At 48.5% G+C, this 24,140-nt stretch overlaps 1 protein-coding gene across 1 annotated transcript in view; it reads right to left on the bottom strand.

The window, feature by feature from the left end:
- LOC132835328 (neuroligin-1-like) overlaps window positions 1-24,140 on the bottom strand; it is a 305,115-nt gene that overhangs the window by 134,224 nt on the left and 146,751 nt on the right. Inside the window, exon 2 of the mRNA XM_060854774.1 lies at window positions 11,196-11,252. Coding sequence (XP_060710757.1) covers window positions 11,196-11,252 — 57 coding nt within the window. The remainder of the gene's footprint in view (window positions 1-11,195; window positions 11,253-24,140) is intronic.

The following is a 24,140-nucleotide window of genomic DNA, read 5'->3' as shown; positions in this document are numbered from 1 at the left end:
ATCTGGAGGGATCAGGGGCAGTGATCTGGAGAGATCAGGAGCAGTGATCTGGTGGGAGTAGGGGCAGTGATCTGGAGGGATCAGGGGCAGTGATCTGGTGAGATCAGGGGCAGTGATCTGGAGAGATCAGGAAAGTGTTCTGGTGGGATCTGGAGAAGTGATCTGGAGAGATCAGGAGAGTGATCTGGAGGGATCAGGGTCAATGATCTGGAGAGACGAGGAGCAGTGATCTGGAGAGATTGGGGCAGATATCTGGAGAGTTCAGCGGCAGTGATCAAGAGCAGTGATCTGAAGGGATCAGGAGAGTGATCTGGTGGGATCAGGAGAGTGATCTGGAGGGATCAGGAGCAGTGATCTTGAGGGATCAGGGGCAGTGATCTGGAGGGATCAGAGGCAGTGATCTGGAGGGATCAGGGTCAGTGATCTGGAGAGATCAGGAGAGTGATCTGGAGGGATCAGGAGCAGAGATATGGAGAGATCAGGAGCAGTGATCTGGAGGAATCAGGCGCATTGATCTGGTGGGATCGGGGCAGTGATCTGGAGTGATCAGGGGCTGTGATCTGAAGAGGTCAGGGACAGTGATCTGGAGGGATCGGGGCAGTGATCTGGAGGGAGCAGGAGCAGTGATCTGGATTGATCTGGTGCAGTGATCTGGAGAGATCTGTAGCAGTCATCTGGAGGGATTAGGGGTAGTGATCTGGAGAGATCAGGTGCAGTGATCTGGAGAGATCTGAAGCAGTGATCTGGAGAGATCAGGAGAGTGATCTGGAAGGATCAGGGTCAATGATCTGGAGTGACCAGGAGCAGTGATCTGCAGAGATCAGGAGCAGTGATCTGGAGGGATCAGGAGCAGTGATCTGAAGAGATCAGGGGCAGTGATCTGGAGAGATCAGGAGCAGTGATGTGGAGAGATCAGGAGCTGTGATCTGGAGTGATCAGGAGCAGCGATCTGGAGGGATCTTGGGCAGTGATCTGGAGAGATCGGGGCAGTGATCTGCTGCAATCAGAGGCAGTGATCTGAAGGGATCAAGAGCAGCGATCTGGAGGGATCAGGGACAGTGACCTGGAGGGATCGTGGATGTGATCTGGAGCAATCAGGGGCAGTGATCTGGAGGGATCAAGAGCAGTGATCTGGAGGGATCTGGAATCAGCCTGTTGATGGTTGCTGGTCATTTAATCCAGGTTTACAGCTGACGCCTCCGATGCCCTTTAAGCCCGTTGACAAACCAATCAGCCTGGACTCAGGCCAGGGAGGGGTACAATGGGACTGCTGGTGCCATGTGGCCTCTTGCTGTGCCAGAATGCCAGGGCGATTCTGTTATATACCAGGCCCAGGTGCTCACACAAGTCCTGGCAGGGGCTCCCAGGTGGTGGGGCTGCTGATCAGGTAGGAGCACTCACTGGGGCCAAGGCACCAAAGACCTCTGCCTTGCCTGAAGCGATCACGTCCTGAGGCCGCACAGGGCGGGCTGTCCGAATGAATCGCTGCCCGGAGCCACAGCTTCTAACACCTGGGTTCCAGGTAGACATGTATCACAAAAGCCCAGCGATGTGGAAGCAGACCATTCGGGCCATCAAGAGCACACTGACCTTCCGAAGAGAATCCCACCCAGACTTGCCTTGCATTTCCCACAACTATTCGACCCTAACCTACTCATCCCTGAACACTATGGGGTAAGTTAGCACGGCCAATCCACCCTAACCTACACATCCTGAACACTACGGGCAATTTAGCATGGCCAATCCACCCTAACCTACACATCCCTGAACACTATGGGGTAATTTAGCACGGCCAATTGACACTAACCTACACATCCCTGAACACTACGGGCAATTTAGCATGGCCAATCCACCCTAACCTACACATCCCTGAACACTATGGGGTAATTTAGCACGGCCAATTGACACTAACCTACACATCCCTGAACACTACGGGCAATTTAGCATGGCCAATCCACCCTAACCTACACATCCCTGAACATTATGGGGTAATTTAGCATGGCCAATCCACCCTAACCTACACACCCCTGAACACTATGGGGTAATTTAGCATGGCCAATCCACCCTAACCTTCACATCCCTGAACACTATGGGGTAATTTAGCATGGCCATTCCACCCTAACCTACACATCCCTGAACACTATGGGGTTAATTAGCATAGCCAATCCACCATAAACTACACATCCCCGAACACTATCAGGCAATTTCGCATGGCCAATCCACCCTAACCTGCACATCCCTGAACAGTATGGGGTAATTTAGCATGGCCATTCACCCTAACCTACACATCCCTGAACACTATGGGGCAATTTAGCATGGCCAATCCACCCTAACCTGCACATCCCTGAACAGCATGGGGTAATTTAGCATGGCCATTCACCCTAACCTACACATCCCTGAACACTATGGGGTAATTTAGCATGGCCAATCCACCCTAACCTGCACATCCCTGAACAGTATGGGGTAATTTAGCATGGCCATTCACCCTAACCTACACATCCCTGAACACTATGGGGTAATTTAGCATGGCTAATCCACCCTAACGTACACATCCCTGAACACTATGGGGTAATTTAGCATGGCCAATCCACCCTAACCTACACATCCATGATCACTATGGGGTAATTTAGCATGGCCATTCACCCTAACCTACACATCCCTGAACACTAAGGGGTAATTTAGCATGGCCAATCCACCCTAACCTGCACATCCCTGAACTCTATGGGGTAATTTAGCACGGCCAATCCACCCTACCCTACACATCACTGAACACTATGGGGCAGTTTCCCACGGCCAATCCACCCTAACCTGCACATCCCTGAACACAATGGAACAATTTAGCATGGCCAATCCACCTTAACCTACACATCCATGAACACTATGGGGCAATTTAGCATTGTCAATCCACCCTAACCTACACATCCCTGAACACTATGGGACAATGTAGCATGGCCAATCCACCCTAACCTGCACATCCCTGAACAGTATGGGGTAATTTAGCATGGCCAATCCACCCTAACCTACACATCCATGATCACTATGGGGTAATTTAGCATGGCCGTTCACCCGAACCTACACATCCCTGAACACTATGGGGCAATTTAGCATGGCCAATCCACCCTAACCTGCACATCCCTGAACACTATGGGGTAATTTAGCATGGCCAATCCACCCTAACCTGCACATCCCTGAACTCTATGGGGTAATTTAGCATGGCCAATCCACCCTAACCTGCACATCCCTGAACACTATGGGGTAATTTAGCATGCGCAATCCACCCTAACCTGCACATCCCTGAACAGTATGGGGCAATTTAGCATGGCTAATCCACCATAACGGACACATCCCAGAACACTATGGGCAATTTAGCACGGCCAATCCACCCTAACCTACACATCCCTGAACACTATGGGGTAATTTAGAATGGCCAATCCACCCTAACCTACACATCCCTGAACACTATGGGGCAATTTAGCATGGCCAATCCACCCTAACCTACACATCCCTGAACACTATGGGATAATTTAGCACGGCCAATCCACCCTAACCTACACATCCCTGAACACTATGGGGTAATTTAGCATGGCCAATCCACCCTAACCTGCACATCCCTGAACAGTATGGGGCAATTTAGCATGGCTAATCCACCATAACGGACACATCCCAGAACACTATGGGCAATTTAGCACGGCCAATCCACCCTAACCTACACATCCCTGAACACTATGGGGTAATTTAGAATGGCCAATCCACCCTAACCTACACATCCCTGAACACTATGGGGTAATTTAGCATGGCTAATCCACCCTAACGTACACATCCCTGAACACTATGGGGTAATTTAGCATGGCCAATCCACCCTAACCTACACATCCATGATCACTATGGGGTAATTTAGCATGGCCATTCACCCTAACCTACACATCCCTGAACACTAAGGGGTAATTTAGCATGGCCAATCCACCCTAACCTGCACATCCCTGAACTCTATGGGGTAATTTAGCACGGCCAATCCACCCTACCCTACACATCACTGAACACTATGGGGCAGTTTCCCACGGCCAATCCACCCTAACCTGCACATCCCTGAACACAATGGAGCAATTTAGCATGGCCAATCCACCTTAACCTACACATCCATGAACACTATGGGGCAATTTAGCATTGTCAATCCACCCTAACCTACACATCCCTGAACACTATGGGACAATGTAGCATGGCCAATCCACCCTAACCTGCACATCCCTGAACAGTATGGGGTAATTTAGCATGGCCAATCCACCCTAACCTACACATCCATGATCACTATGGGGTAATTTAGCATGGCCGTTCACCCGAACCTACACATCCCTGAACACTATGGGGCAATTTAGCATGGCCAATCCACCCTAACCTGCACATCCCTGAACACTATGGGGTAATTTAGCATGGCCAATCCACCCTAACCTGCACATCCCTGAACTCTATGGGGTAATTTAGCATGGCCAATCCACCCTAACCTGCACATCCCTGAACACTATGGGGTAATTTAGCATGCGCAATCCACCCTAACCTGCACATCCCTGAACAGGATGGGGCAATTTAGCATGGCTAATCCACCATAACGGACACATCCCAGAACACTATGGGCAATTTAGCACGGCCAATCCACCCTAACCTACACATCCCTGAACACTATGGGGTAATTTAGAATGGCCAATCCACCCTAACCTACACATCCCTGAACACTATGGGGCAATTTAGCATGGCCAATCCACCCTAACCTACACATCCCTGAACACTATGGGGTAATTTAGCACGGCCAATCCACCCTAACCTACACATCCCTGAACACTATGGGGTAATTTAGCATGGCCAATCCACCCTAACCTGCACATCCCTGAACACTATGGCGTAATTTAGCACGGTCAATCCACCCTAACCTGCACATCCCTGAACAGTATGGGGTAATTTAGCATGGCCATTCACCCTAACCTACACATCCCTGAACACTATGGGGTAATTTAGCATGGCCAATCCACCCTAACCTGCACATCCCTGAACAGTATGGGGTAATTTAGCATGGCCATTCACCCTAACCTACACATCCCTGAACACTATGGGGTAATTTAGCATGGCCAATCCACCCTAACCTGCACATCCCTGAACACTATGGGGTAATTTAGCATGGCCATCTACCCTAACCTACACATCCATGAACACTATGGGGTAATTTAGCATGGCTAATCCACCCTAACGTACACATCCCTGAACACTATGGGGTAATTTAGCATGGCCAATCCACCCTAACCTACACATCCATGATCACTATGGGGTAATTTAGCATGGCCATTCACCCTAACCTACACATCCCTGAACACTAAGGGGTAATTTAGCATGGCCAATCCACCCTAACCTGCATATCCCTGAACTCTATGGGGTAATTTAGCACGGCCAATCCACCCTACCCTACACATCACTGAACACTATGGGGCAGTTTCCCACGGCCAATCCACCCTAACCTGCACATCCCTGAACACAATGGAGCAATTTAGCATGGCCAATCCACCTTAACCTACACAACCATGAACACTATGGGGCAATTTAGCATGGCCAATCTACCCTAACCTACACATCCCTGAACACTATGGGACAATGTAGCATGGCCAATCCACCCTAACCTGCACATCCCTGAACACAATGGGGTAATGTAGCATGGCCAATCCACCCTAACCTACACATCCATGATCTCTATGGGGTAATTTAGCATGGCCATTCACCCGAACCTACACATCCCTGAACACTATGGGGCAATTTAGCATGGGCAATCCACCCTAACCTGCACATCCCTGAACTCTGTGGGGTAATTTAGCATGGCCAATCCACCCAAACCTGCACATCCCTGAACACTATGGGGTAATTTAGCATGCCCAATCCACCCTAACCTGCACATCCCTGAACAGTATGGGGCAATTTAGCATGGCTAATCCACCCTAACGTACACATCCCAGAACACTATGGGCAATTTAGCACGGCCAATCAACCCTAACCTACACATCCCTGAACTCTATGGGGTAATTTAGCATGGCCAATCCACCCTAACCTGCACATCCCTGAACACTATGGGGTAATTTAGCATGCGCAATCCACCCTAACCTGCACATCCCTGAACAGTATGGGGCAATTTAGCATGGCTAATCCACCATAACGGACACATCCCAGAATACTATGGGCAATTTAGCACGGCCAATCCACCCTAACCTACACATCCCTGAACACTATGGGGTAATTTAGCACGGCCAATCCACCCTAACCTACACATCCCTGAACACTATGGGGTAATTTAGCATGGCCATTTACCCTAACCTACACATCCATGAACACTATGGGGTAATTTAGCATGGCTAATCCACCCTAACGTACACATCCCTGAACACTATGGGGTAATTTAGCATGGCCAATCCACCCTAACCTACACATCCATGATCACTATGGGGTAATTTAGCATGGCCATTCACCCTAACCTACACATCCCTGAACACTAAGGGGTAATTTAGCATGGCCAATCCACCCTAACCTGCATATCCCTGAACTCTATGGGGTAATTTAGCACGGCCAATCCACCCTACCCTACGCATCACTGAACACTATGGGGCAGTTTCCCACGGCCAATCCACCCTAACCTGCACATCCCTGAACACAATGGAGCAATTTAGCATGGCCAATCCACCTTAACCTACACAACCATGAACACTATGGGGCAATTTAGCATGGCCAATCCACCCTAACCTACACATCCCTGAACACTATGGGACAATGTAGCATGGCCAATCCACCCTAACCTGCACATCCCTGAACACAATGGGGTAATGTAGCATGGCCAATCCACCCTAACCTACACATCCATGATCACTATGGGGTAATTTAGCATGGCCATTCACCCGAACCTACACATCCCTGAACACTATGGGGCAATTTAGCATGGGCAATCCACCCTAACCTGCACATCCCTGAACTCTGTGGGGTAATTTAGCATGGCCAATCCACCCAAACCTGCACATCCCTGAACACTATGGGGTAATTTAGCATGCCCAATCCACCCTAACCTGCACATCCCTGAACAGTATGGGGCAATTTAGCATGGCTAATCCACCCTAACGTACACATCCCAGAACACTATGGGCAATTTAGCACGGCCAATCAACCCTAACCTACACATCCCTGAACACTATGGGGTAATTTAGCATGGCCAATCCACCCTAACCTACACATCCCTGAACACTATGGGGCAATTTAGCATGTCTAATCCACCCTCACCTGCACATCCCTGAACAGTATGGGGTAATTTAGCACGGCCAATCCACCCTAACTTACACATCCCTGAACAATATGGAGCAATTTAGCATGGCCAATCCACCCTAACCTACACATCCCTGAACACTATGGGCAATTTAGCATGGCCATTCACCCTAACCTACACATCCCTGAACACTATGGGGTAATTTAGCATGGCCAATCCACCCTAACCTGCACATCCCTGAACACTATGGGGTAATTTAGCATGGCTAATCCACCCTAACCCACACATCCCTGAACACTATGGGGTAATTTAGCACGGCCAATCCACCCTAACTTACACCTCCCTGAACACTATGGGGCAATTTAGCATGGCCAATCCACCCTAACCTGCACATCCCTGAACACTATGGTGTAATTTAGCATGGCCAATCCACCCTAACGTTCACATCCGTGAACACAATGGGGCATTTTAGCATGGCCAATCCACCCTAACCTACACATCACTGAACACTATGGGGTAATTTAGCACGGCCAATCCACCCTAACCTACACATCCCTGAACACTATGGGGCAATTTAGCATGACCAATCCACCTTAACCTACACATCCATGAACACTATGGGGCAATTTAGCACGGCCAATCCACCCTCACCTAGACATCCCTGAACACTATGGGACAATGTTGCATGGCCAATCCACCCTAACCTACACATCCCTGAACACTATGGGGTAATTTAGCATGGCCAATCCACCCGAACCTACACATTCCTGAACACTATGGGGTAGTTTAGCATGGCCAATCCACCCTAACCTACACATCCCTGAACACTATGGGGTAATTTAGCACGGCCAATCCACCCTAACTTACACCTCCCTGAACACTATGGGGCAATTTAGCATGGCCAATCCACCCTAACCTACACATCCCTGAACACTATGGTGTAATTTAGCATGGCCAATCCACCCTAATGTTCACGTCCCTGAACACAATGGGGCATTTTAGCATGGCCAATCCACCCTAACCTACACATCACTGAACACTATGGGGCAATTTAGCACGGCCAATCCACCCTCACCTAGACATCCCTGAACACTATGGGACAATGTTGCATGGCCAATCCACCCTAACCTACACATCCCTGAACACTATGGGGTAATTTAGCATGGCCAATCCACCCGAACCTACACATTCCTGAACACTATGGGGTAGTTTAGCATGGCCAATCCACCCTAACCTACACATCCCTGAACACTATGGGGTAATTTAGCACGGCCAATCCACCCTAACTTACACCTCCCTGAACACTATGGGGCAATTTAGCATGGCCAATCCACCCTAACCTACACATCCCTGAACACTATGGTGTAATTTAGCATGGCCAATCCACCCTAATGTTCACGTCCCTGAACACAATGGGGCATTTTAGCATGGCCAATCCACCCTAACCTACACATCACTGAACACTATGGGGCAATTTAGCACGGCCAATCCACCCTCACCTAGACATCCCTGAACACCATGGGACAATGTAGCATGGCCAATCCACCCTAACCTACACATCCCTGAACACGATGGGGTAATTTAGCATGGCCAATCCACCCTAACCTACACATTCCTGAACACGATGGGGTAAGTTCGCATGGCCAATCCACCCTAACCTACACATCCCTGAACACTATGGGGTAATTTAGCATGGCCAATCCACCCTAACCTACACATCCCTGAACACTATGGGGTAATTTAGCACAGCCAATCCACCCTAACCTACGCCTCCCTGAACACTATGGGGTAATTTAGCATGGCTAATCCACCCTAACCTACACATCCCTGAACACTATGGGGTAATTTAGCACGGCCAATCCACCCTAACCTACACATCCCTGAACACTAATGGACAATTTAGCATGGCCAATCCACCCTAACCTACACATCCCTGAACACTATGGGACAATGTAGCATGGCCAATCCACCCTAACCTACACATCCCTGAACACTATGGGGCAATTTAGCATGGCCAATCCACCCTAGCCGACACATCCCTGAACACTGTGGTGTAATTTAGCATGGCCAATCCACCCTAACGTACACATGCCTGAACAGTATGGGGTACTTTAGCATGGCCAATCCACCCTAACCTACACATCCCTGAACACTATGGGGCAATTTAGCATGGCCAATCCACCCTAACCTGCACATCCTTGAACACAATGCAGCAATTTAGCATGGCCAATCCACCCTAACCTACACATCCATGAACACTATGGGGCAATTTAGCACGGCCAATCCACCCTCATCTAGACATCCCTGAACACTATGGGACAATGTAGCATGGCCAATCCACCCTAACCTGCACATCCCTGAACACAATGGGGTAATTTAGCATGGCCAATCCTCCTTAACCTACACATCATTGAACACAATGGTGCAATTTAGCATGGCCAATCCACCCTAACGTTCACATCCCTGAACACTATGGGGCAATTTAGCATGGCCAATCCACCCTAACCTACACATCCCTGAACACTATGGGGCAATTTAGCATGGCCAATCCACCCTAACCTACACATCCCTGAACACAATGGGGCAATTTTGCATGGCCAATCCACCCTAATCTACACATCCCTGAACACTATGGTGTAATTTAGAACGGCCAATCCTCCCTAACCTGCACATCCCTGATCACTATGGGCAATTTAGCACGGCCAATCCACCCTCACCTACACACCTCTGAACACTATGGTGTAATTTAGCATGGCCAATCCACCCTAACGTTCACATCCCTGAACACTATGGGGTAATTTAGCATGGCCAATCCACCCTAACCTACACATCCCTGAACACTATGGGGCAGTTTCCCACGGCCAATCCACCCTAACCTACACATCCCTGAACACTATGGGGTAATTTAGCACGGCCAATCCACCCTAACCTACACATCCATGAACACTATGGGACAATGTAGCATGGCCAATCCACCCTAACTTACACATCCCTGAACACTATGGGGTAATTTAGCATGGCCAATCCATCGTAACCTGCACATCCCTGAACACTATGGGTAATTTAGCATGGCCAATCCACCCTAACCTTCACATCCCTGAACAGTATGGGACAATGTAGCATGGCCAATCCACCCTAACCTACACATCAGCGGTAGGGACCCGGTGGAAACTGACACAGACATGGGGCAGAATTTGCAAACTCCACACAAAAAACTGCCTGAGCGGGGGATTGAATCCTCTTTCCTGGCGCTGTGAGGCAGCAGCGCTAACCATCTTGTCGTTTCAGAGTCTAGTCTCAGATGACGCTGAGCTGGAGTCATAGGAGGGGAAGACATTACAAAATGTCTGAAAGCCGCCATGACATCTCGCCATTTAATAAGCAGTAGTTTCCACAACAGACCAGAACGTGAGACACGCAAACACACAAACAAACACTCCGTCACTTGCACTCAAACACGCACACAAAAACAGAAGGTAACAAACAGTGATTATAAAACCACTACCACCAAAAACAGTTCATCAAACAGGTCATGGGAGCGAGATTCAACCACCAATCCATTTAACTTCTGCATACCATTTTTAGAAAATTTTAAAAGCAACAATTTTCATTGCAAAACGCCACTCTCAAAAGCTTACAGAACATGAAAACAACCATGTTTTTATTTTTATATATATATACACACAAAAAAAACATATTACTGAAAAGAACGGAAAAAAAAGCACATTGAAAGAGAGTGCAAAAAGTTTCGGAAGATGTAAAAAACGAAAGGAAGAAGCTTTGGAAATAAAAGATTGTATTTTGTCTTTCTCTTACAAAAAAAGAAAAATAAAATTTGAAGGTGTGGAGTGGGGTTGGGGGTTGGTGGGGGGGGGGGAGGGGGGGATTTTGTTAACATGCATTGGAAAAAAAATACCTTCATCTTCAAGACTGCCAAATGCGTCGTTATCATCTGATTTTTTTGTGAGTGGACCTAAGACCAGAAAAAACGGGAGGAGAGAAAAAGAGATTTCAAAAAACAACATTTTGTGCTTTCTTTTTCCTCAATCATTTGTCCTTTTGTTTTTAAAAAAAAAGATACAGTCAAGAATTGATTGCACCAGAAAAAAACCTAAGAAGATGATTCAATTTGTTCTATATATAAGAATAAAAAAGACAAGCATCAAAACACACAAGGCAAGAACACTTCTGTTTTAAACTCAATTTGAGCAAGAGAGAGAGTTAAAAAAAAGTTAGACAATCGAAAAAGAACAAGGTTCACGTCCCGCCCCCCTGTCCCACCCCAAACCCCACAAACACACACCAAAAAAAGAGAGAGAGCGAACTTGATTGACAAGAAGGTCAACCAACTGCATGTGTATTTTTCTCAAGAATTCAGACACATCGAGATTTTTCCTCTCACAAATCATGAAATCTTGGAGTTTTTGAAATCTTGGATTTCTTTCCCCCTCCCTTTAACCCACTCAAAAATATTTCAAAAGTTAGTCGTTCTGGTAGTTGGCAACGTTTGGTTTCTGTCGGCTGTGGGCCTCGCTCCCCAGGGATGGTCGAACTGTTTTGGGTCTGTGTTTGAGATGCACATGGCAGGCAAGCGTTTGAAAGAAAAGCTCTCTTCGTAAAAAGATTTTAAAAAACAAAGAAAAGGAGAAGAAAACTCCTCGCTGACCCCCCCGAGGCGGCCATTTGCCTCATAGGGTCAACGTTGCTCCTCAGTGGCCTGTAGATTGAGGCTTCAGGGCCTACCTGTCTCAATGCTTTTACCACAGTCACTTGACAAGTGTCCCATTCTTTATGGGCACCAATAGCATGATTGAAGATCGATGAGGTGGTGGTGGGAGGGGGGAGGGGTGTGGGAAGGTCGGGGATGGGGTTGGGGTTCCAAATAAAAAACTGTCTTCAAATAATGCAACAGAAAAGGAAACAGCAATTGTGAATCGAGCCAAGCCTTATCTCCTCTGGTAATGGACAGCCCCAAGCTGTTAAGGGTTAACTGGCCATGGAAGAGAAGGCAAAGTGAGGTGCGCATCTTACCCGTTTCCTGTCGGCAGAGGTCCTGCCCACCCTGAGGAGACACACCCTCTGAGGTACTCAGTGGAGCCCGAGCTGGTCAGAAGAGTTTGGGAGCCTACTCAGGGCCTGAGGACCAAGAGAAATCTCTCCTCGCCCAATTCCAGTTAGATCCTGGCCTGACTTCAAAGGACTTTGACAACAAACCTTTTGCTTTTGTCTTCGGGTGGTGACAGCAAAGGATGGAGACACCAGGACTCGGATCTTCATTAATAGCAAGATCACTGACCTATTGCCCATTTGCAGGGAGGGGGAGTGATTACCGCTTTTTCCTGAGGCTTCAAAGCTTGCTAGGTTGCTGTCAAAGGTCATTTATCTATTACGAGAATGCTTCATCCCATTTACTTGGGTATCACCATCAACGTTGGTTGGACTCCTGACTGGAATATTTTAAAACGGGACAAGATCTTGAGTATCTACTTGATGTTGAACTTAAATAACGCATGTGAGTCTCTTGTGATAGTTAGCCTGATGATTCACTGCCTCATTGTTGCTGAGATGCATGGTTTGTCCTCAGGGATATATAGGTGACATCGAGAATACCGTGGCTGATCTCGTACGTGTCGACTTTCAAATGGAGTTGGATCAAATCCAACATAACGGAGGCTTTTAGTTGCAAGTGTGATGCTGGAAAAGCACAACAGGTCGGGCAGCAGGAGAGTCGACGTTTCGGGAACAAGGCCTTCGTCAGGGCCCATTCTGGACTTGCCTGACTCTCCTGCCCCTCGGATGCTGCCTGACCTGCTGCGCTTCCCCCAGCGCCACCCTCGTGACTCTGATCTCCAGCAGCTGAGGTCCTCGTCTTCTCCCACGAAGGACCTTTTAGCCAAGTCAAGGCCAGTGAAACGAGGAGAATGGTGGGCAGCGTGATTTACAAAGGGGACAGGAAGCAGGAGAAACAGCTGCTTTTGAGACTCGAGGCGCAGGGTGACACAGAAACATTCACGTCATCGTGTCCAATGGTGTGGGTGGGGTTAGGGTGGTGATGGCAGTCGGGGTGGTGGTGTATATTCACATCAATCTTTGAGGGTAGTCAATTGGGACCCTGGCTTCATAGATTGCGACACTGAGTCTGAAAGCAAGGGGATTATGCTAAGCCTGTTCTAAACCACGGGACTGGTCTTGGCGTCCATTTTGTTGGCTGAAAAAGGAGGGCTTCTCGAACTTTGACCCATCGTGATTCCGTTTTGGGTTGGTGACCCACAGTTTGAAAACCCTGGTTCTAAAGTGAAGAAACTGCACAGAGACCGACACCAAGTCAGCCTTCGCTCACACGTGGAGAGCGCTTGATGTTGATCCAAAGGACAAAATAAATTCCTACACAGGAACAGGCCCTTCGGCCCTCCGAGCCTGCGCTGATCCCAGATCCTCTATCTAAACCTGTCGCCTATTTTCTCAAGGATCCGTTTTCCTCATCTCCTTGCCCATTCACATATCTGTCTAGATACATCTTAAATGACAGTATCAATCCCGCAAATACCAACCCCTGTTCCAGTCACACACCACACTCTGCGTAAAGAACTTTCCACATTTATCTCCCTTAAAACTTCCCCTCTCACTTTGAACTCGTGACCCCCAACTCTGGGGAAATAAAAAGCATGGGTGATGCATTTCATTTTGGAGGTTAATTTAACGGTGAGTTTGCACATTCCTCCCCGTGTCTGCGGGGATTTCCTCCAGGTGCTCCGGTTTCCTCCAACGGTCCAAAAAAGTATAGGTTAGAGTGGATTAGCCATGCTAAATTGCCCCATAGTGTTCAGGGATGTGTAGGTTAGGGTGGATTGGCCATGCTAAATTACCCCATAGTGTTCAGCGATGTGTAGGTTAGAGTGGACTGGCCATGCTAAATTACCCCATAGTGTTCAGGGATGTGTAGGTTAGACGCATGAGTCAGGGTTAAATGTAGAGTTATAGGGTGGGGGAATGGGTCTGGGTGGGATGTGGACGTGTTGGGCCTGTTTTCACACTGTTGGGATTCTGTGACCACTTCTGGGAGTCGGTGTGTGCTCTCAGTTTCTCTGTCATTGTCCCTGTGGTGGACAAATAGTTCCTGTGCACATCCAGCCAATTTGAATGGACATCCACAATGTCTGAGAACATCGAGACGGTGATAGGAACTGCATAGCCACTGTGTGTGACAAGTCCGAGCCATTCACAGGAGTGTTGGGGGGTGCTGCTGATGGTCAGTTTCATCCTCGTTGGCACTCTGAGCACTGCCCACCAATGCGGGCATCCTGTTCTGCCCACCAGGTGGAACCTCTTCCCAACATCTTCGTTTTGGAATGCTCCGGATGACCTTGGGGGAGGTCAGCCAGTCCCTTTGCTCCGCACCCATCACCCTTGCCTCTGTGTGATGACGTGCCATCCTCTGCACTGACCTGGTCTCTCCAGGTCCACAAAGCTACCTTTGGTTCCCCCCCACCGGCTGCTTCAGTTTTGCTAGGACCTGGATCTGTCTCCATCCCAGACATGACTGGAAATGTGTCCAGAAACTCTCAGACCACTCTTGCAGGGGCTGTAGAGGTGTCTCTAGCAGCGAGTGGGGTGGGGACAGCTCAATGCGTCTGTAATTACCCATCAGACACTTGTACATGCCCTTAGAGTTCGGGCCCAGAGCCGAATTCAGTCTGTCTGGGTAGCACTGCCTAGTCCTCTTTAAGTTGACCTCGTTGTGAGGGGGGGGGAGGTGGTGGTGGTTTGTGGTCTGTTGTTATTACAGATTTACATTCATAAAGATATTAGTGGAACGTCTTGACTCAGGATAGGACCAGCCAAACATCCCTTCTCGACTGGGCGTTTTTTTGACACCAATGTCCCGGGCTCATGTAGGTGCTCCTGATCATTGAGCCACCCATGAACTAATTACTACAAACCCCGACGGGATTAAGTTAAATTCAATGAAAAAGAAAGTTAGTTTCATGGCCGTGCCGGGATTGATCCCCACTAGAACCGGGTGACCATTTAACCCGACCTTTTATTTTGATTGGTTCTGATTTGGATGTTGCTAAGCAATTTAACTTTGCCAAGCCAGAGGCGTGCTGAATTCTGGTCCGTGATTTCCCCCTTACTCAGTTCCTGAATCTGGGGCCCAGATGCTGAGGAATGGCTTTATTTTGGGGGTTTGGCTTCAGGCTAAGCGAGAGCCACTCTGTGCAGGGTATGTCCCACGCGAGGCTGCTCAATCGCCTTCACTCGCGCAGCGTCCCCCAAGCTCAGTCAGCCTCGTGAGGGTGTCCACTTCTGTCAGAATATTCTGGGATTGATATGCGCATCTCGCCCCACTTTCCAATGAGAAAGCCAATTGTAGGGCCTCTTTGAAGTTCAGTTGGGCTTCAGCTGGTAGGCGCTAGTGCATGGTGACGTCATTGATCCCACAGACTAAATGGCCTCTGAGCATCTCATTAAAAGGGTTGAAGCAAAGTCAGATGTTTCTTCCTGTTATCTTAACCTCGTCAAAAATATCAACATGGATTCCCCTGGTTCTCGAATTGCCAGGTAAAACCAATAGTGCCTCAGAATTAGGGAGGCTTGGGGAGGGTCACAATATTCCTTAACTAAACCCATCAACTCTCGAAAGGTTTTAGCTTCGAGGAAAGCGAAGCTCCGAATAACCGAAAAAGCTGCAGGTCCACAAGCTGTCAGGAGAATTGCTCATTGCTTTACAATTGCCCATCCCCCCCCCAATGTTAGTGGCCCAGAAAAATTAACCTATTCTTTCCACATAGCAGATCCCATCTTCAATGGCAAGATCGAATGAGTCAAGCTTCCAAAATAAAATAATATTTGATCGATATGATGACCAAAGATGTGCAGATTAGGTGGATTGGCCGGGCTAAATTGTCTCGTAGGGTCCAGGGATGTGCAGGCCTGGTGGGATAGCCATGGAAACTGCGGGGTTAAACGGATGGGATGGGATGCTCTTCGGAGGGTCAGTGTGAACTCGATAGGCCAAATGGCCTGTGTCCACACAGCAGGGATTCCATGATTTTATGAACTCCAAGACAATTTTATTTAAGAGCATGCTTTTCTCTCTCATCAGCGTGGAAATAACACCCCAGAGGCTGGTATCCCATCACCAAGTCATCTTTTCCTGACACACAGAGAGTGCTTGACACTGATCCAGCTCTCTCAGAGCCCACTCTCAGAGTGAACATGGTGTCTGACACTCCTATTCCTCTGTAACCCCCCACCATCCACTACGCCCCTCCCTATCTCTGTAACCCTCTCCAGCCCCTAAACCCCTCCCTATCTCTGTAATCCCCTCCAGCCCCAACACCCCCTCACTATCTCTGTAACCCTTTTTACTTTAGTGATGGAGAGGGATAATCGTGTGCCGCAGGGCAAGAGCTATAGCTGGGGGCAGGGAAATTATGATGCAGTGAGGCAGGACTTAGGATGTGTGGATTGGAAAAACAGGCTTCAAGAGAAGAACACTAATGAGATGTGGGGAGTGTTCAAGGAGCAGCTACTGCGTGTCCTCGATAGGTATGTACCAGTCAGGCATGGTGTAAAGGGCCTTGTGAGGCAGCCGTGGTTTAGTAAGGAATTGGAGTCCCTTGTGAAAGGGAAGAAGGCGGCATATGTAAAGATGAGGCGTGAAGGTTCAGTAGGGGCGATAGAGAGTTATAAGGTAGCCAGGAAGGAGCTAAAGAGGGAGCTAAGAGCAGCGAGAAGGGGACATGAAAAGTCTTTAGCTGGTAGGATTAGGGAAAACCCAAAGGCTTTCTATAGGTATGTCAAGAATAAAAGGATGACTAGGGTAGGTATCGGTCCAGTCAAGGATAGTAGTGGGAAGTTGTGTGTGGAGGCGGAGGAGATTGGAGAGACATTAAATCAGTACTTTTCATCAGTATTCACTCAGGAACAGGACACTGTTGCTGATGTGAATATGGAATCACAAATAATTAGAATGGATGCCCTGGAAATATGCAGGGAAGAGGTTTTGGGAATATTGGAAAGGATGAATATAGATAAGTCTCCTGGGCCTGATGGCATTTACCCCAGGATCCTATGGGAAGCTAGGGAGGAGATAGCAGAGCCATTGGCCTGGATTTTTATGTCGTCGTTGTCAACAGGAATAGTACCAGAGGACTGGAGGATAGCGAATGTGGTCCCATTGTTCAAGAAAGGGAGTAGGGATAGCCCTAGCAACTATAGGCCAGTGAGTCTGACTTCAGTGGTGGGCAAAGTCTTAGAGAGAATGGTAAGGGATAAGATTTATGAACATCTGGGTAGGAATAACGTGATCAGGGATAGCCAGCATGGTTTTGTGAAGGGCAGGTCGTGCCTCACAAACCTTATTGAGTTCTTTGAGAAGGTGACCAAGGAAGTGGATGAGGGTAAAGCAGTAGATGTTGTGTATATGGATTTTAGTAAGGCGTTCGATAAGGTTCCCCATGGTAGGCTAATGCTAAAACTTCGGAGGTATGGCATTGAGGATACATTAGAGGTTTGGATTAGGAATTGGCTGGCTGGAAGGAGACAGAGGGTAGTAGTTGATGGATTATGTTCATCTTGGAGCGCAGTTACTAGCGGTGTACCACAAGGATCTGTTTTGGGACCATTGCTTTTTGTTATCTTTATAAATGATCTAGAGGAAGGACTTGAAAGCTGGGTAAGCAAGTTTGCGGATGACACAAAAGTCGGTGGAGTTGTGGATAGTGAGGAAGGAAGTGGTAGGTTACAGCGGGATATAGATAAGTTGCAGAGCTGGGCGGAAATGTGGCAAATGGAATTCAATGTAGCTAAGTGCGAAGTCGTTCACTTTGGTAGGAATAACAAGATGATGGATTACTGGGCTAATGGTAGGCTACTTGGTAGTGTGGATGAGCAGAGGGATCTTGGTGTCCATGTACACAGATCTCTGAAAGTTGCCACCCAGGTAAATAGTGCTGTGAGGAAGGCATATGGTGTACTGGGCTTTATTGGCAGAGGAATTGAGTTCCGGAGTCCTGAGGTCATGTTGCAGTTGTATAAGACTCTGGTGCGGCCTCATCTGGAGTATTGTGTGCAGTTTTGGTCGCCATACTATAGGAAGGATGTGGAAGCTTTAGAACGAGTGCAGAGGAGGTTTACCAGGATGTTGCCTGGAATGGTAGGAAAATCTTATGAGGAAAGGCTGAGGCACTTGGGGCTGTTCTCATTGGAGAAGAGAAGGTTTAGGGGAGATCTGATAGAAGTGTATAAGATGATTAGGGGTTTAGATAGGGTAGATACTAAGAACCTTTTACCGCTAATGGAGTCAGGTGTTACTAGGGGACATTGCTTTAAATTAAGGGGTGGTAGGTATAGGACAGATGTTAGGGGTAGATTCTTCACACAGCGGGTTGTGAGTTCATGGAATGCCCTGCCCGTATCAGTGGTGAACTCTCCTTCTTTATGGTCATTTAAGCGGGCATTGGATAGGCATTTGGAAGTTATTGGGCTAGTATAGGTTAGGTAGGATTCGGTCGGCGCAACATTGAGGGCCGAAGGGCCTGTACTGCGCTGTATCCTTCTATGTTCTATGTTCTATGTAACCCCCTCCAGCCCCTAAACCCCTCCCTATCTCTGTAACCCCCTCCAGCCCCTACACCCCCTCCCTATCTCTGTAACCCCCTCCAGCCCCTACACACCCTCCCTATCTCTGTAACCCCCTCCAGCCCCTACACCCCCTCCCTATCTCTGTAACCCCCTCCAGCCCCTACACCCCCTCCCTATCTCTGTAACCCCCTCCAGCCCCTACACCCCCTCCCTATCTCTGTAAACTCATCCAGCCTCTATACTCAGAGTCATAGAGATGTACAGCACGGAAACAGACCCTTCGGTCCAACCCGTCCATGCTGACCAGATATCCCAACCCAATCTAGTCCCTCCTGCCAGCACCCGGCCCATATCCCTCCAAACCCTTCCTATTCATATACCCATCCAAATGCCTCTTAAATGTTGCAATTGTACCAGCCTCCACCACATCCTCTGACAGCTCATTCCATACACGTCCCACCCTCACTGGATTGGGCAGCATTAATTGCCCATCCCTAATTGCCCAAAGGGCAGTTAAGAGTTAACCACATGTAGGCCAAGACCCAGGGGAGATGGCAGCTTCCTTCCCTGAAGGACATTGGGTGAACCAGATGGGATTTTCCATCAATGGATTCATGGCCATGATTAGACCCATAACAGCGACATTTTCTTAACCCGTTGAATTCACCCATCTGTCATGGCAGGGTTCGACATCGGGTCCCCCCCAAAAATTGCTTGGAATAACAATCCAGCGGTGATAGCGTTAAGACTATTCCCTCTCCTGAACAACACCAATCAGGGAACTCATATTCTACAACGTCCACCAGGCTGACCCCATTACAATCACCACACAATCGCTTAACGACAGAACTGGGGAGCGGGAGGGGGTGGTACATTATTTCAAAATAAAGAGTTCCCCATTCAACACAGAGACAAGAAGCATTTTTACTCTCAGAGAGCAGTGAGCGTTTGGGATTGTCTTCCCCAGGGATCGGGGCAGGCAGACCCAGTGAATTATGTTCACGGGAGGAAGGTGGATCGATTCCTGGAGTGGGCGGAAATGTGGAATTAAATCTGAATCAGATCAGACAGGGTTCCATTGAATGGTACAGGAGGCTTGAGGGAACAAAGTGCTTTTAATTCATACAGAGGTGAACAAGCTCATATGCGCGTCGTTGCTAGAGAGGTAACAGCGCAGAGGAGACTTCCCAGAAATATCCCAGCAATGATGGCATGGAGCAGAAGGGCTGAGGGTGGCTGAGATGGGACTGGGAGTGGGGTGTAATTTAACAAGGTGATCAAAATCCTGAGAATCATATCCAGGGACTTGGTGAGACCACACCTGAAGTATGGTGTACGGTTTTGGTCCCCTTATCTATACTTGCTGCACAGAGGGTACAACTAAGGACCACCAGACTGATTCCTGGGAGAGATTGGCTCGACTGGGCTTGTGTTCACCAGAGCTTAGAAAGGCGAGCTGGGATCTGATTGAAACGTGTAGAACTCTAACAGGGCTGGACAGATCAAGAGGGCAAGATTTGAGATAACTGGGAGAAGGGCTTATGCCCGAAACGTCGACTCTCCTGCTCCTTTGCTGCTGCCTGACCTGCTGTGCTTATCCAGCACCACATGTTTAAGCTCTGATCTCCAGCATCTGCAGTCCTCACTTTCTCCTAACTGGGAGAAGGGCCCCAGATGAGCATTAGGCCAGTATTTCGATTCAGAGAGCTGTTGCGATCTGATCGGATTAGATTCCTTACCGTGTGGAAACAGGCCCTTCAGCCCAATAAGTCCAGGGCGACGCTCCGAAGAGTAACTCAACCCAGACCCATTTCCCATAGATCAATGGAACAAGTCCCAGGCTTTCCTTGGAAATCAAACCTTCCATACCCAGCAACATCCTGGTAAACCTCCTGTGAACCCTCTACAGCTTGATAAGGTCCTTCCCACAACATAAAGATCATTGGCAAGGCCTGTTCCAATTGGCTCTGCCCAATTGCCCTTGAGGAGGTGACAGGGTGTGATCATGGCTGTGGAAGGAAAAAAATGCACGTGGGATTCTCGGTGTTTTAAATGGACGGAGATGGTTATAAAGCAAGGAAGTTATGTTAAACTTTAATAAGGGTGCCATGAGAGGATTGTGCCCAATGAGTTTTGATTCCAAATGCAGTGAGATTAGATTAGATTCCCTACAGTGTGGAAACAGTCCCTTCAGCCCATCCAGTCCACACCGACCCTCTGAAGAGTAACCCGCCCAGACCCATTCCCCTCTGATTAATGCACCGATCACTATGGGGACATTTAGCACGGCCAATTCATCTGATCTGTGGGAGGAAACCGGAGCACCCGGAGGAAACACATGCAGACACGGGGAGAATGTGCAAACTCCACACAGACAGTCGCCCGAGGCTGGAATTGAACCTGGTGCTGTGAGACAGCAGTGCTAACCACTGCACCACCCTGAAAGGGTTAGCGAGATCTGGAAATATGCTGCCTGAAACAGCAGTGGGAGCAGATCCAACAGGAATCTTTACAATCCCGCCGAACGAGAGCTGTGTTTTCAAAGACTGTCATCCGGCACTCATCAGGACACACGCAAGAATACCAAACTTCAGAGCAACAGCAATATCCCTGCCAGAGAAAAGGGCACTGGTTGTTTACTAACTGGTCAAAATAGTGTCATTGGGGGAATGCCCCAATTTCAAAATGGCGACCGATTTCAAAAGGAAAGTGTTGAGGGATGAACAGTGGGTGGGGCGTGGGGTGCGGAATGTGAGAGCTACAAAGGATCAAATACCTTGCCTCGATGAGCCTCTGATTATTTGTAAATGCGCTGGGATGTGCATACAAGAGTTGGGAAAACTGAGAAAGCTGTGGGCCAAGTGATGGAAAATGGGATTAGAATGGATCACTGGTGTGGACATGATGGGCCGAATGGCCTCTCTCCATGCCATTAAAAAAAAACACCATGAAAAGCAAGTTATGTTGGTGAATGGGAGGGCCTTTAAGGAGTGTAGGGGAACAGAGGGACCTTGGAGTTCAGGTGCAGGGTTCTCTGAAAGTGGAGTCCCAGGTAGACAGGGCAGGGAAGGAGACTTTAGACACACTGGCCTTCATCAGGCAGGGCACTGAGTATAGAAGGTGGGACGTTATGGTGCAGTTATACAAGACGTTGGTGAGGCCACTCTTGGAGTACTGTGTTCAGGTTTGGTCACCTTGCTACAGGAAGGATGTTATTAAACTGGACAGTGTCAGGGGAGGTTTACAAGGATGTTGTCTGGTCTGAAGGGACTGAGTTCCAGGGAGAGGTTGGACAAGAGAGGACTCTTTTCTTTAGAGTGTAGGAGACTGAGGAGGGGATGTTATAGAGGTGTATAAGATCATGAGAGGCATGGATAGGGTGAACGCACTCAGTCTTTTTCCCAGGGTTGGGGAATCGAGGACTAGAGGGCATCAGTTTAAGGTGAGAGGGGAAAGAATAAAAGGGAACCTGAGGGGGCAACGTATTTACCCAGAGGGCGGTACGCAGATGGAATGAGCTGCCAGGGGAAGTGGTTGGGGCGGGTACACTAACAATATTTAAAAGGCATTTGGACAGATACATGGATAGGGAAGGATTAGGAGGATATGGGCCGAGTGCAGGGAAATGGGGTTAGCCTGGACAGACATTTTCGTCAGCACGGACCAGTGTGGGCCCAAGGCTGTGTCTCTGTGCTGGAGGGCTCTATGACTCTACGACTAAGTTGTGTAGATGCGTCAAAAGGCCTCTTTCTGGGATGACTCAGTGAGAAGCTATCCACCAGTCAAGTAGGTGGCCCTGGACTTCCAGTTGGGAGGTGTGGGTGGAGGTAACAGGAGAGAGGGGAGGTGAGCACACAGGGTGGCACAGTGGCTCAGCGGTTAGCCCTGCTGCCTTATAGCGTCAGGGGCCCGGGTTCGATTCCAGCCTCAGGCGACTGTCGGTGCGGAGTTTGCACCCCCTGTGACTGCATGGGTTTGCTCCGGTTTCCTCCCACAGTCCGAAGATGCGGGTCTGAGCAGTGACCGTTCTGCTCTCTGAACCCGCTGATCGGGCTCAGTGAAATCTTATTAATTCGTTAGATGGATGAACTTGGAGCATTAATCAGGTGAATACGGTATTGTTGCAATCACCGAAACCTGGGACCAGGAGGACTGCAACGATGAGAGAGGATGTCTTCAAATAAGGAGGAGAAAGTGAGGTCTGCAGATGCTGGAGATCAGAGCTGAAAATGTGCGGCTGGAAAAGCGCAGCAGGTCAGGCAGCATCCAAGGAACAGGAAATTCGATGTTTCGGGCATAAGCCTTTCCTGATGAAGGGCTTCTGCCCGAAACGTCGAATTTCCTGTTCCTTGGATGCTGCCTGACCTGCTGCGCTTTTCCAGCAACACATTTTCAGAGCTGTCTTCAAATAAGGCCATCTTAGAAATAAAAGAAGGGGAGAGGCCTACTCAATAATTGGGCTCCGCTGACACCTCAGTTAAACATCTGGACAGTCAACATCTGGACTTGTACATACAAACAATTCAGTCTGATGTATGTACAGATGTATACAGATGAAATGGCATCACCAATTGTATAGCTATCAAAATCATTTTTGAAATAAAAAAACTTAGAAATAAAAGAAGGGTGTTTACACTTTGCTGGGATTATACAACAGCCAGAGGGAGACAGAGGAGCAACATGGAGGCAAATGACAGGAAGATGTGATGAAAACAGGGTTATAGTTGTAGGGAACTTCAACTATGCTGACATTAACTGGGATCACCTCAATGTGAACAGATTGGATGGGGTAGAATTGTTAAAAGTGCGCCCAGGAGAGCCTTTTGCACCAGTCTGTAAATACAGAGGAACCTCGATTATCCGAACGACACAGTCAGGGAGCATTTTATTCAGACAGGCACATGTTTGGATAATTGAATGTTGGATAACAGAGTTTAGCCGAGCACTTGCGAACTTGCTGGTAATCCAAAATTCGGATAATCGAATGCCAGATAACCGAGGTTCCTCTGTACTCCTACTAGGGATGGAGCAGCGCTGGACCTCATCCCAGCGAATAAAACTAGCCAAGTGGATGAAGATTCAGGGGGCAGGTATTTTGGGAATAGTGACCATAACACTGCCTGTTTCAAAGTCGTTATGGCAGAGTTAAGATTAGATTCCCTACAGTGTGGAAACAGACCCTTCAGCCCAACCAGTCCATTCTCCTGCTCCTCGGATGCTGCCTGACCTGCTGTGCTTTTCCAGCACCGCTCTAATCCAGACAGGAGATGAC

This window comes from Hemiscyllium ocellatum, chromosome 44 (genome assembly GCF_020745735.1).
Source record: "Hemiscyllium ocellatum isolate sHemOce1 chromosome 44, sHemOce1.pat.X.cur, whole genome shotgun sequence".
Taxonomy (NCBI): Eukaryota; Metazoa; Chordata; class Chondrichthyes; order Orectolobiformes; family Hemiscylliidae; genus Hemiscyllium; species Hemiscyllium ocellatum.
Note: the sequence above shows the minus strand (reverse complement) of the source record. Positions and strands in the feature narration are given on the sequence as shown.